At 39.4% G+C, this 15,652-nt stretch overlaps 1 protein-coding gene across 1 annotated transcript in view; it reads left to right on the top strand.

Annotated features, from left to right (window-relative positions):
- Positions 1-15,652, top strand: part of LOC126474781 (integrin beta-PS-like) — a 123,730-nt gene that overhangs the window by 82,033 nt on the left and 26,045 nt on the right. The window contains exon 9 of the mRNA XM_050102258.1: positions 11,898-12,110. Coding sequence (XP_049958215.1) covers positions 11,898-12,110 — 213 coding nt within the window. The remainder of the gene's footprint in view (positions 1-11,897; positions 12,111-15,652) is intronic.

Genomic DNA, 15,652 nt, shown 5'->3' with positions numbered 1-15,652 from the left:
AGCCTATGTGTCTCTGATTGGGGTCTCCAGCCTTAAAACAAGTAGCAGCTAAGCTGTTGAGTTATGTTCATCCTGAATTTCTGATACTAGGCTGGGTAGTTGTGGAATTAATGTAAAAGCAAGTTATCAGAATCCTTCTTTGTAGTGGCAGAACCCTTGGCAGAAAAATAGTTTTGGCTTCAATACATATATAGTTTCTGGGTTTTCTATCCAACATTTGTAGATGTGGATCCTTTGTGTCTCCAATATGCCCCCTTATTTTCTACAGGCTTTAATTTTTCTGCCCACTTTGCACTAAAACAGTCGGTAATGGTAAAATTTTTCAGAACCCAGCCAATATCTTTGGCCTTTCAGGATGAAGTCAGAGTAGAACTTATCACTTAGAGTAGTTATAAGTGCTGTCCCAGATTCCTTATAGCAGTTGGGCATCACCTTTTACTTATTGTTCACACAGCAGGTGGTGCATTATGCCTTTGTGGGCGATTATCCACTCATGTACCCTTCCACATCCTAATGATTTATTTTCAAATTTGGCAGGGGTGAGTATTACTCTAAGATTCAGCTTTCAGAATATTATTTTCAACTGCATTTGAATGAGGCTTCTAAAGCTATTCTAGTGTTAGATACTCCTTATGACCTCCATTAATATAACAGGTAACCTTTCAGTATTCCAAGTGCACCAGCAATCTTCCTGAAGTTTCTAGAACAAACTATTGCCAACATTCCATAATGTCTCTGTTATCTGGGTAATATATTAGGTTGATACTTAAGTTCATAGAATTTTTGTTTTGCATGTTGGTATCACGGTTGATATAGGTTTATTTCTCAATTGCCATTTTTTATTTTTAGTTCACTTTTGCTATTTGAGTTTCCATTTTGTCATTTGGAGATAGTTAGTGGAGATGTGGACACTAGAAAATGGAAAAACAAGTGTAAAAATCAGAAAATTTCCAACATAGTCTGCTGTTTGAGTTTAGTCGAGGGGTGGCAACAGTGGAGCCACTGGAATCATTTGTGTCGTTTGCAAGGATATTGTCATTAGACAGAGCATGGCAAGAAAATGGTCTTCTCATTCTGAGGAGGATCATTTTGACATTAATGACCCTCCATGTTCAGGAAGACCTTTGGGGTTTGATGACGATTGTTTAAATACATTAATCCATAATGATCCACATCAGTGTATTCGAGAACTGGTAAAAGTGATTAACTGTGATCATTCCACCAACCATGCCTATTCTTTATTGTTACTGATGACAAGAAATGGTGCTTTTTGGTGAACATAAGGAAAAGAAAGGAATGGTTGCGCCAAAAAAAAAAGCAACTACCTGTACAAAGACACGTGTGCCACCCACCCATATTCTGCTACACTGACAAAAAACACTATACAGGAGTTGGGTTGGGAAATCATTCTGCACCCACATTATTCACCTAATCATGTACCCCCAGGTATTTTTTTTTAATCAAACAAACTTCAAGGAACTTCTTTCCAGATGAAAATGCACTCCAAACATGGCTCAATGAGTTCTTTGCCTCAAAACCACGTGATTTCTACAGTCACAGAATTGAAAAGTTACCCCAATGTTGGTAGACTGTTGCAAATAGTGAAGGAGAATATATTATTAATGACTAAAGCCTCTGTTATGTGCATCTGTTGTCTTCATTAAACTTACGGAAAAATGCTATGAACTTATGCACCACCCTAATAGTAGTGACAAGAAAAAGCCAAGAGGAGTGTATATTGAATCTCCAGCAAATATTTTCAGTTCTTTTGAAAGCCAGGTTTAAGTGCTATTTATCAAAATGCTCCTTCTTTCAGCATTCTATTAATTGTGCAGGATATGTCATTCGCCTGGATTGCCTTGAATCAAAGTCAGAGAATGTGGTAGGTATCTCCCATATACCATTACCAAAATATTAAAGGATTTGCTAGTTTTTATGTGTGAGGTTACATATATGCCCAATGTATTCCCCCAAAATTGTGATGATAGCCCATGCATTGAATTAACTGTGTAGGAAAGTGATCCCTTCCCAGTGGTCCACAGATTGTCAACAAGCATTTGTAAGCTGAAGCAATGTCTCAAAACTGCTCCATGCATAACCTTATATCAGCCGCATTTTCCAACTGTCAGTCACTGATGTATCACCATACATCGCAGGGGCCATCCTGTTGCATACGTACCCACATAGTTTGGAACAGCCTTTCACATTCATTTCTAAGATGTTGACCACACCCCAACAAAAATTATTCACAGATAGAGAAGGAGGAATTGGCACTTACTTTTCATATCCAGAAGTTCTGTATGGTAAAAAATTTCATCTGGTCTCAGAGAATAGGTCATTGTTGTCCATATTTGGCCAAACGTCAGAGTTTCATGAGTGGATATCTCAGGGGTTACAATGGTGGGTACTTTTCTTTTCAAATAACCAGTATTCAATTAATTATCATATATCAGCTTAGCACACAAATGCTAATGTGTTGTCAGGATTCCCTTTGAGTCTGGATCATTAATTTGATAAGGAGGAGACTGTCTGGTTCCAGACTGATTCACAGTAAGACATTCTGGAGCAGCCACACATAAGGATCCACTATTCACCAATCATACAAATTGGCTGACTGCAAGCACTTCCTTCAGCAGCCTTTGTGGAATTTAGCTCTTGTTTCTTTTCTATGACAACAGGCCCTTACTCTTTCCAAATGCATCCTGTTGCTAAAACATGATGACTGCCAGGGTTGAGTAGGTGACTCAGGAGGTTCTGCACTTGGTATGTTGCAACTCCTGCATCACTTCCACTGGGACATTTCCAGAATGAAGAATATTGTCTAACAATATGTGTATTGATCAAACAATGGAAAATCCAGGATGGAATGTAAAAATTTTAAGAAAAGGAAAGTTGCTATGTACTATATAGCAGAGATACTGAGTTGCAAGGAGACACAACAAAAAGACTGTCACTGTAATAGACCTAGATGCAAGACCTGTCCCATACATCTTCCCACCACCATGTACTCCTGTCCAGTCACAAACATCACCTATCCCATGAATAGCAGGGCTACCTGTGAAATCAGTCATTTGATCTACAAGCTAAGCTGCAACCACTCTGCTGCATTCTATGTGGGCATGATAACCAACAAGCTGTCTGTCTGGATTAATGACCACCAATAAACTGTGGCCAAGAAACAGGTGGACCACCCTATTGCTGAGCACACTGCCCAACATGACATCCTTCATTTCAATGACTGCATTACAGCCTGTGCCATATGGATCCTTCCCACCAACACCAGCTTCTCTTAATTGCGCAGTTGGGGACTTTCCCTGAGATTTATCCTGCGTTCCCCTAACCCTCCTGGCCTCAAATTTCATTAGTCTTTGTTCTCACCCATCCACCCCATTCCCTGTTCTCATTCCACCACTACAAGCTCTCATTCCACCATCGCCTACAGTCGTTTTATACTACTGGCCATTAAAATTGCTACACCACAAAGATGACATGCTACAGACATGAAATTTAACTGAAAGGAAGAAGATGCTGTGATATGCAAATGATTAGCTTTTCAGAGCATTCACACAAGGTTGGCACTGGTGGCAACACCTACAACATGCTGACATGAGGAACGTTTCCAAGCAATTTCTCATACACAAACAGCAGTTGACAGGCATTGCCTGGTGAAACGTTGTTGTGATGCCTCGTGTAAGGAGGAGAAATGTGTACCATCACAATTCCGACTTTGATAAAGGTCAGATTGTAGCCTATCACAATTGTGGTTTATCGTATCGCGACATCGCTGCTTGCGTTGGTCAAGATCCAATGACTGTTAGCAGAATATGGAATCGGTGGGTTCAGGAGGGTAATCGGAATGCCGTGCTGGATCCCAATGGCCTCTTATCACTAGCAGTCAAGGTGACAGGCATCATGGCTGTAACGAATCATGCAGCCACGTCTCGATCCCTGAGTCAACAGATGGGGACATTTGCACGACAACAACCATCTGCACGAACAGTTTGATGACGTTTGCAGCAGCATGGACTATCAGCTCAGAGACCATGACTGTGGTTACCCTTGACGCTGCATCACAGACAGGAGCGCCTGCAATGGTGTACTCAACGACGAATCTGGGTGCACGAATGGCAAAATATCATTTTTTCGGATGAATCCAGGTTCTGTTTGCAGCATCATGATGGTCGCATCCGTGTTTGGCAACAGCGCGGTGAATGCACATTGGAAGGGTGTATTCGTCATCGCCATACTGGTGTATCACCTGGCATGATGGTATGGGGTGCCACTGGTTACACATCTCAGTCACCTCTTGTTCTCATTGACGGCACTTTGAACAGTGGACATTACATTTCAGATGTGTTACAAACCGTGGCTCTGCCCTTCATTCAATCACTGCGAAGCCCTACATTTCAGCAGGATAATGCACAACCGCATGTTGCAGGTCCTGTACAGGCCTTTCTGGATACAGAAAATGTTTGACTGCTACCCTGACCAGCACATTCTCCAGATTTCTCACCAATTGAAAACATCTGGTCAATGGTGTACACGCCATCCAAGCTCTGTTTGACTCAATGCCCAGGCATATCAAGGCCTTTATTACAGCCAGACGTGGTTGTTCTGGGTACTGATTTCTCAGGATCTATGCACCCAAATTGCGTGAAAATGTAATCACATGTCAGTTCTAGTGTAATATATTTGTCCAATGAATACCCGTTTATCATCTGCATTTCTTCTTGGTGTAGCAATTTTAATGGCCAGTAGTGTACTTCTCTTTTTTTCCAATTCCCCCTCCCCCCCAACTCTCCCCTGCCCTCCGTCCAATCTCCCAACTGCACACAGCTGCTCTACTCTCTCTCCACCTCATCCCTGTGCACTCCCCAGCAGAACTTCACTGTCCCACACCCTACTATCCCGCCTCCTCCCCACCCCAGCCTCCTCCTTACCCCCACACAGTCGCCACTCCCATCATGCGCTGGTGCTGCTTCTCATAGTGTGGCTTCAGTTGCCAGAGACTGCAGTAATGTGTGTGTGAGTTGCATTGTGTGTGTGTGCGTGTGTGTGTGTGTGTGTGTGAGTGTGAGTGTGTGGCTGAAAGCTTATTTGTGACATTCTTTTTGTTGTGCCTATCTGCAACTCAGCATCTCCACTATATGGTGAGTAGCAACTTTCCTTTTTGTAATATGTATATTGGCCAAATATAGATGAGGACATTGTGTGAGTGGCTCAAAAATGTCAGGGTTGTCAGTCACAGCAGTCGGCACCAAACCTATCAGCCATACCCTATGACTATCCAGCTTTGGGATCAGATGCATGTAGATTTTGTAGGCCCATTCCATGGAGCCATCTGGTTGATTCTGATAGATAAATATTATCATCTACATCTACATCTACATCCACACTCCATAAGCCACCTGACGGTGTGTGGCGGATGGTACCCTGAGTACCTTTATCGGTTCTCCCTTCTATTCCAGTCTCGTATTGTTCGTGGAAAGAAGGATTGTTGGTATGCTTCTGTGTGGGCTCTAATCTCTCTGATTTTATCCTCATGGTCTCTTTACGAGATATACATAGGAGGGAGCAATATACTGCTTGACTCTTCGGTGAAGGTATGTTCTCGAAACTTCAACAAAAGCCCGTACCGAGCTACTGAGCATCTCTCTTGCAGAGTCTTCCACTGGAGTTTATCTATCATCTCCGTAATGTTTTCGCGATTACTGAATGATCCTGTAATGAAGCGCGCTGCTCTCCGTTGGATCTTCTCTATCTCTTCTATCAACCCTATCTGGTACGAATCCCACACTGCTGAGCAGTATTCAAGCAGTGGGTGAACAAGCGTACTGTAACGTACTTCCTTTGTTTTCGGATTGCATTTCCTTAGGATTCTTCCAATGAATCTCAGTCTGGCATCTGCTTTACCAACAATCAACTTTATATGATCATTCCATTTTAAATCACTCCTAATGCCTACTCCCAGATAATTTATGGAATTAACTGCTTCCAGTTGCTGACCTGCTGTTTTGTAGCTAAATGATAAGGGATCTATCTTTCTATGTATTCACAGCACATTACACTTGTCTACATTGAGATTGAATAGCCATTCCCTGCACCATGCGTCAATTCGCTGCAGATCCTCCTGCATTTCAGTACAATTTTCCGCTGTTACAACCTCTCGATATACCACAGCATCATCCGCAAAAAGCCTCAGTGAACTTCTGATGTCATCCACAAAGTCATTTATGTATATTGTGAATAGCAACAGTCCTACGACACTCCCCTGAAGCACACCTGAAATCACTCTTACTTCGGAAGACTTCTCTCCATTGAGAATGACATGCTGTGTTCTGCTATCTAGGAACTCCTCAATCCAATCACACAATTGGTCTGATAGTCCATATGTTCTTACTTTGTTCATTAAACAACTGTGGGGAACTGTATCGAACGCCTTGTGGAAGTCAAGAAACACGGCATCTACGTGTGAACCTGTGTCTATGGCCCTCTGAGTCTCGTGGACGAATAGTGCAAGCTGGGATTCACACAACCGTCTTTTTCGAAACCCATGCTGATTCCTACAGAGTACATTTCTAGTCTCCAGAAAAGTCATTATACTCGAACCTAATACGTATTCCAAAATTCTACAACTGATCGATGTTAGAGATATAGGTCTATAGTTCTGCACATCTGTTCGACGTTCCTTCTTGAAAATGGGGATGACCTGTGCCCTTTTCCAATCCTTTGTAATGCTACACTCTTCTAGAGACCGATGGTACACTGCTGCAAGAAGGGGCGCAAGTTCCTTCGCGTACTCTGTGTAAAATTGAACTGGTATCCCATCAGGTCCAGCGGATTTTCCTCTTTTGAGCGATTTTAATTGTTTCTGTATCCCTCTGTCGTCTATTTCGATATCTACCATTTTGTCATCTGTGTGACAATCTAGAGAAGGAACTACAGTGCAGTCTTCCTCTGTGAAACAGCTTTGGAAAAAGACATTTAGTATTTTGGCCTTTAGTCTGTCATCCTCTGTTTCAGTACCATTTTGTTCACAGAGTGTCTGGACATTTTGTTTTGATTCACCTACTGCTTTGACATAAGACCAAAATTTCTTAGGATTTTCTGCCAAGTCAGTACACAGAACTTTTCTTTCAAATTCATTGAACACCTCTCACATAGCCCTCCTCACACTACATTTCGCTTCACGTAATTTTTGTTTGTATGCAAGGCTTTGGCTATGTTTATGTTTTCTGTGAAGTTCCCTTTGCTTCCGCAGCAATTTTCTAACTCAGTTGTTGTACCATGGTGGCTCTTTTCCATCTCTTACAATCTTGCTTGGCACATACTCATCTAATGCATATTGTACATTGGTTTTGAACTTTGTCCACTGATCCTCAAGACTATCTGTACTTGAGACAAAACTTTTGTGTTGAGCCATCAGGTACTCTGTAATCTGCTTTTTGTCACTTTTGCTAAACAGAAAAATCTTCCTACCTTTTTTAATATTTCTATTTACGGCTGAAATCATCAATGCAGTAACTGCTTTGTGATCGCTGATTCCCTGTTCTGCATTAACTGTTTCAAATAGTTCGGGTCTGTTTGTCACCAGAAGGTCCAATACGTAGTTGCCACGAGTCGGTTCTTTGTTTAACTGCTCAAGGTAGTTTTCAGATAAAGCACTTAAAAAAATTTCACAGGATTCTTTGTCCCTGCTACCAGTTATGAACGTTTGAGTCTCCCAGTCTATATCCAGCAAATTAAAATCTCCACTCAGAACTATAACATGGTGGGGAAATCTACTCGAAATATTTTCCAAACTATCCTTCAGGTGCTCAGCCACAACAGCTGCTGAGCCAGGGGGCCTATAGAGAAATCCAATTACCATGTCGGAGCCTGCTTTAACCATGACCTTCACCCAAATTATTTCACATTTCGGATCTCCGTCAATTTCTTTCGATACTATTGCACTTCTTATCGCTATAAACACGCCTCCCCCTTCACTGTCCAGCCTGTCTCTGAGGTATACATTCCAATCTGAGTTTAGGATTTCATTACTGTTTATGTCTGGTTTCAGCCAACTTTCTGTCCCTAGTACTATATGGGCATTGTGACCGTTTATTAATGAGAGAAGTTATGGGATCATTTCCTATATGTAATAAAAATGCAATAGACTATGATGGAAAATACTACTAAGGCCCTTGCAATTACTTTTTCTAATGAAGGAGCTCCATAATCTCTTTTCACAAATAATGGACTGCAGTTTACTCCCATGGGATTTTAACAGTTTTGCACCCACAATGGAATAAGCATGCTACCACATCTCCATTTTACCCTGCATGTAATGACATCGTAGAATGTTTAGTGAGAATGTTTAAGATGCAGATGGAAAAATTTTGATGTCCACTCCTATCTGTACTGTACTTATGTCCTTTTTATCCTTAAACTGGGCAATGCCATTCTAAGATCAAAACCCAGCAGACCTTTAAGATGGGTGCTCGCATCTTTCCTTGCCTGATTTGGTGCAGCTTCATCATCACAAGAAGAAGAAGAAGAAGAAGAAGAAGGGGTATGCACATTTGGACATATGCCTAGCTGGATATGTGGTTCCATCTACACTCAGCAAGGCTGCCAGCTGGTCTTGGTGAACCCACTTAACAAGTCTTATGGACTGGTGGTATAACCAGCTCTGTTTGCAACATTCAGGGCAAACTTTGGATTTGCCACACCAATGGGGACAGCCCATGTTGCCCACTCCTAGGACAGACTAAAGCAGGCACATGGACTATAGCCAACATCCCGGGATGCAGATGCCAAGCATTTATGATTCTCCAACTGCCATCCATGACTCCTAAGAATCTGGACCTTGATGACATCACAGGAGGGCCTAAATCTGTGCCAGGTCTGATGTCAGACCCACAGCCCTCTCTAGAACCAGCACCAAGGTGTGGTCTCACCTACCATTACCTCCTGCATCTCTGATGTCAGATCCGGGAACTGTTCCTCAGCCACCAGCAGCATCAACAGCCACACTCTGGCCTCTGCAGCAAGCCATGTTCATCTCATTCTCCCCCACTACAGCTCGGATGATTCTGGCCCTATGGCGCAACTCAAGGTGGGAGGAATCTTGTAATCCCACATCCATATTGATGGATCAGTTGATATAATTGTGCATGCGTAGAGTGAGGCCACTAGGGTGCCATAGAGCAATACATCCACTGGTGCCGAGTCACATGGGTAAAGGACAGTGGCAAACATAAGTACTGCCATGGCCTGTATTGGCCACATTTGGCTCAGTTCACTGATGTGTAGCACATGCTCTCTGGTGGACTTATTTACATGGACCTTGTGATATTTGATTATGTTATAGACACTGATTTGGACTTAGTTATTCTCTCCTTTGACATCTGGCTTGCACATGGACATGTCTATTTTTCTAATATATGATGATTCTCCATTTGACCGCAGATTGTGCTGTCTGTGAGAGAACTGACACTTTATGCATGCATCGAGAGAGCTGTTTGTATTTGAATGCTTCTATGTTGGACAAATGTATAGTGTTCTCCAGTATTAAAATTTGATTTATTCAGTAGATCTCCATATTATTTTAATGACTAAGAGGTATTCACCTCCAGAAGTCTTTGTTTCTGTTTAGTTCAAGAAGAGTAAGGATCTATTATATTCTGTGATTTATCTATACTTAATCAGCATAGCACCTGTGTTGTTGAAGAAGCAGACTTGCAACACTAGGTTTTATGAAAGATAAAGAATACTATGCCCACCATTCTAGTCTACTTTTCAATATTTTATTGCTTGGGAAGGTACACAAAACATACCAGAGTAACAAGTAATAGGTGTGCCATTGTAAGCATCCTTCTTAAGCACATCCCAAGAAAAGTAACTGAATATTGCAAAATTGTCACAGAAGTATCAATTCAGAAATTTCTGATCACCAACACAACTGCAGTTGATTCAGAGAGAAATGAGAGCTACAAAAATGTCAGTGGGAAAATGGATGAAACAGTCTGGTATTACCTCATGTGCAAACTAGACAAGATGCTTTGCCCCGTGTAGGCAACTAAGGCACTGCCGATAGTGAAAGCAAAGTTCTCTGAATGAAGATCCTCATCATTTCTGGTACATCCTCAAAATGAGAAGTGTGTAGCTGAGATACCACATTGACAACATAGATACAATGAAGGAAAAAGAACCAAAACAGCAACAGATTTTGTTGATCATTTTCTGAGCTCCCATAACAGGTATCACAAAACTTGTGGTGTTTTATGACCTCCCTAGGGTATGTATTTGTATTGGTGCTGATGGGTTAAGGAAATATTAAAATGCTACAGAATTAATGCTATCGAAAGGACAAGTCACGTGATAAAACACCTAATCCCCACAACAGGTGGGACTCTCGCATCTTGAAGTCTGAGTGACATACCCCACTGTTCTAACCTTCCCCAACCCATCCCTCTTTCCTCTCCAATGAATGAGCTAATAGTTCTGAAAGTTGGGCTATATTTTGGTATTTCATGTGTTTTGAAATGATTGCAATTTCGACATGTTTATTTTCAAGCACTGTGGGATGTTGTAACCCACTCAATAATATAATGTGTGGTAATGTGTGGTGTTGTGAATTTATATGCTGTTCCATATACCATACACATTAGAAAACTTATGTGATCCAGATTTCTCCCAGGTAACTCTGACAGAATAATTTATGATACACTATTTAAACTAATCCTTATTCACTTAAAACTTCACAGATACATTCAAAATTTTCAAACTGACATCTGCGATAAAATATTATCTTTCAGATTAAATGTACAGAAACATAAATTCCTATATCTGCATACTATATAAAGTAAGCAGTAACAAATATCATTATTAACTGATTATAGGACCAACTACAAAACTATATACAGGTTTCTGTGCCTTTACAACTACTACTCTGTCATTAAAGGTATCCAGGTGTTTGCACTACAGCCCAGGAGGAAACAAACTACAGATATTCTACTGTAGATGTATTTATTCTTTCACATATACTCTCTGGCCCTTTCCAGCTAAGAGCCATGGGTATGTCATATTTTTCTGGAAGCAAAAATTTTGTTGAATGTAAACTTATGCCTTATAAATTTCTGGCAGGGGTTTGATGCTTTAAATTACATGAGGAATTATTTACAATGAATATAAAGAATATGTACAGTAAGTACTAGATCCCATACAAAAAAGTATAGTAGTGGATCCACAAAAATGTGCTTTTAATATCTTAGGTTTATGTATCTTCCTAGTAATTGCTCACACTATGTGTGCATTTTTTTCTTGTAGATCTGTTTTATATTGTCTTCAAAGAGCATACGTCATCCTTTTATTTCCTTTAATATGTTATGTATATTATAGAACAAAACCTGCCAACTTGATCAGGAATACTCACTGACAGTTTGAGCAGGTCATCCCTTATACATTAATTCTGATACTCTTATGTTGTATGCTAGTGTAAGTACTTGTTGTACTGACACAATGGTGTCTCTCCACGAATGGCTCTTCAAGAGAAAATGATCAGCCGAAGAATTTCCTTGAACTTATAATGAAAGTATTGGTTAATGCTTTAAAAAAAAAAAAATACATGAAACACTATTGTTTGTGATGTGCTTTTACATCCATTTCTAAAACTTATTTCCAATCATTTATAATGCTTTACCATTTTTCACTCTTCATATGTTAAAGGGCAGTAAAATCATTTTTTTTTTTTCCTTTTGTACTTTATGGCTAATTCTGTGGTATCTAGCAACACTAAAAATTCTTTCTTGTTTATTAATTTGAACCTACTTGTTGAATGATGTTATACCAAACTGTAAGTATTAACATATTTGTTGAATGAAACCTACAAAAAGTGATTTTCATTTTACCTTCAGGAAAAGAAGCCTAATGCCTCTGAATGCAATGAAATGGGAACTCTTGTATGTGGGAACTGTGCATGCAATTCAGGTAGATTTGGAGAAAGGTGTGAATGCAATGGTACAGATATTTTAGATGATGAAGAAGTTTGTCGTAGCAGCAACTCCTCTGAAATTTGTTCAGGACGAGGACGATGCATTTGTGGAAAGTGTTACTGTGAAGAAAAAGAGGTAACGGTCTTTCATGTACGCCAAACACTGTAAAATGTCTGTAACCTAATGTTTATGCCAGTAACATATTTGACAATAATAACTCCAACAACAAATCACTGATATCTCAAATTTAATAATTTAAACTATAATGGGTGCCATTCAGGATATCATTTAAATTTCTTTTAGTGACACACTTCATAAAAGAAGTACTTGTTCCAAAGGTTGGTTTGAACTATACAGTGCCTTACTAGACATGTCCTTTTTTATGTGGTATGCTCTTGCCTCCCAGCAACATGAAAACTGATGCACCCAATCAGTTGTATAGGAATTTGCAATTTAATATGTACTCCAAACCATGATTCTTTTTCCATATATAAGGCATTGCCAATGGTGAACAAACTCCAACAGTCAGAAATATGTTAGATATAGAGTACTGAAAGTAATGTTGTGATTGAAGTGGAGGAAAGTGTATTAACATATATTAATATAAGGGGCAGGGAAATGAGACATTGGGAAAAAAGTTAGTAAACTGTTTATTATTAAAAAAGTAACCTTTATGATCATAACTACATTTATCCCACTGTGAGACAAGACTGTCAGTGCCTTCATGGAAAAACGTTTGCAGTTGTTTATGCAACCATAATTATCTGAAGCAAATTGACAGCCATGAATGTCTTTCTTCACAGCTCCAAAAATACGGAAATCACATGGGGAGAGATTGCGACTCTATGGAAGATGTGTAAGGGGTTCCCAGTGGAACTTCTGCAAAGTAGTCAAAACAATTTTGACAACATGTATGCCATGAGGAAAGACATTTGTGCTCATCGATTTGCTTCGGACAAAGAGGTGCATGCTTGGGTACAATCGTCATTCAACAGGCAACTGCAAACATTTTTCCATGAAGGCACTGACCATCTTGTCTCACAGTGGGGTAAATTTATTAACAGCTATAGTGATTTGACATAATAAATGGTTTACTTAGTTTTTCCATCTGTCTTGTTTTCAATTGACTGCAACTTATAAAAATCAATCATCCTATTATCTAGAGGTCAGCAAGTAATCATACAAACAAATAGACAATGTGACCAGATAGTTACTTACCTGGAGTTTCCATTGTTTAATAGATAAAGTGATACTTTTTTAAATAAATCGATATGTTTCACATCTTAATGAGGTTTCATTTCATTACCCTCATCGGTGAATAAAAATAATTAAGTTGTTGACAGTATTAACAAGCAATAAAAAGCTTGAAACCTAAAATGTCAGCAGGATTAGATGAAGTGCCACAGTCTTATTGTAAGCAAGTCTGCTCCACAGATTGCAAGGCCCTTGTCATACATAGCCAACTTATCATTTAGTGAAGTGCAGCTTTGGGGTAGTATATCTGTGCCTTGGCACCACTACTATGGCAGAGAAAGAAAGAGAAATGTAGAGGAACTGCACATAAAACATTGTTCCTGAGTATGTGTTCCATGAGTTGTGCAGCACATGCTCTCATGGTAGTTTTCTGAAGCTTAGAGCCAACTCCAGATTGACCTGTTTACTCTTGTAAGTGCTGTGTATAGAGGCTAGAGCATCTGTCTACAGTGTTCCTATGGAAGAGGAAGAGCTAAGATTGCTCAGATGCAGAGCTTGTGTTCTATTCTGTTAGAGAACAGTAATGCAAAGAACCTACAAAAGCATAATTCTGCCATCTAGTGACAATGGTAGAATACATCTTAGGCTGAGCCTTCCTTTAATGCAGTGTTGTCATCTTGCTGCAAGTTAATGATAATGCATTTGGAATCACAAACTAATGCTTAATTATATTGAACACAGAAATAATACACTTAAACTTTCTTATGAATAAAAATATATGGTTTTGAATATAATTATGCCATTAGATTTTGAAACTAAGAGGCACCATTTCAATATTTGTGTGTTTCACAGCAGTATGGTTATTGGTACAGAACAAAAAACTAACATATTCACCATGTGTTGTGCCTGTGCCATCTAGGTTACACTGGTTGAGTACAAAACCACAGTCAAGTATTCATGTTTGTGTAATATAGTTCAGTCCAAAGATGTTGTACTTCATTGTGAGGTCAGGTAATGAAAACAGTATAGATGTGTGTAGAGTGTTTTCTTTAAGTGAAAATTCAGTTGCATGTGGAAGTTACAAACAAGAACGAGGGAAATGAGTCACTAAAAATTCAACTGAGTAACAGGATTCTCAGTGAAAAAATTCAGCTAAAAATACCAGGCAGGCCACTCCTTAATCTGCAGCAGCAAACAAAAAATTGATGCTATAATTCAGTTCAGAAATTTATCAAAAGAATAAATGAATTTGTGGCTGTGAGGAAAATGTTGCTGTTTTATGTTCTTCTTGCATATTGTTTGTGGTAGATTTTCATTGGTATAAGACTGGAATAGCTGATATTGTGCATATATGATCTAAAATGAAAGTGCATGAAATGTTAAATTTTGTGACATGTGAACAATGTTCTGAGTCTTTCATTTCTAGGCAAAATGAAAATTCAGCAGAAATCAGATTCCCCATATAAGTAAATGATTAACAGCTACAATAAACAATAAGGGCATTTTTTCCTGAACTATTTCAGTTTTGTGTGGAATTGGATAAAGATCCTCAGTCAAGCATTAGTACTCAAAGGCATTTCTAAAAAATGGTTCAAATGGCTCTGAGAACTATGGGACTTAATATCTGAGGTCATCAGTCCCCTAGACTTAGAACTACTTAAACCTAACTAACCTAAGAACATCACACACATCATGCCCAAGACAGGATTCAAACCTGCGGCCATAGCACCAGTGCAGTTCCGGACTGAAGTGCCTAGAACAGCTCGGGCACGACCGCTGGCAAAGGCATTTCTAAAACTCCAGAATGAACTACTGTGATACATGTTGATGGTGTACAGCAAGGAAATTCATAAGGAAATAAAACATGCAGATAATGGAATAATCATTGATGTAACCACAGATGTATCTTGCGAATTTCAATTGATTAGTGTTTTGCAATAAATTGTTAATTGAAAACCCATAAAAGGTATTGGAACTCTGTTGACCCAGAAAGAATGTTCTTACTATCTCAGAACATATTCTGAAAGAAATTGAACTTTTAATTGGTGATGACTGAATGAAACTAATGGCTCAGAGTTATGATGGTGCAAATGTTATGTATGGCAAGTCAAATTGGGTGCAGAAATTAATAAAAGACAAATATCCTAATGCAAACTGTATCCACTGCAATGCAGACCAGTTCAACCTTGTAATGTCTGTGGCAGCCTCTATTAACTGCAAGGCCAGCATCTTTTTTGCACATATTTCAGGTATTCTTCTTTTAAAATTTGTCACGGAGATCACTGCTTATTTACAAAAGCTTGGCCCATATGTCCATCACAAGATGGAATTATCATTCACATGTAGCAAAAGATGTTTATGATAACAGGCAAGACCATATTTATTATTGTCTCGGAAGTCATTGAAACAAGTAAGAGCATAAAAATGTCATCTACTATTGACAAACCTGATTCATACAAATATAGACTGCAAGATGAGGGCTT

The sequence above is a fragment of the Schistocerca serialis genome, chromosome 4 (genome assembly GCF_023864345.2).
Source record: "Schistocerca serialis cubense isolate TAMUIC-IGC-003099 chromosome 4, iqSchSeri2.2, whole genome shotgun sequence".
In the NCBI taxonomy this organism is placed as follows: Eukaryota; Metazoa; Arthropoda; class Insecta; order Orthoptera; family Acrididae; genus Schistocerca; species Schistocerca serialis.
The sequence above is the reverse complement of the archived record's forward strand: the minus strand, read 5'-3'. Positions and strand labels throughout refer to the sequence as shown.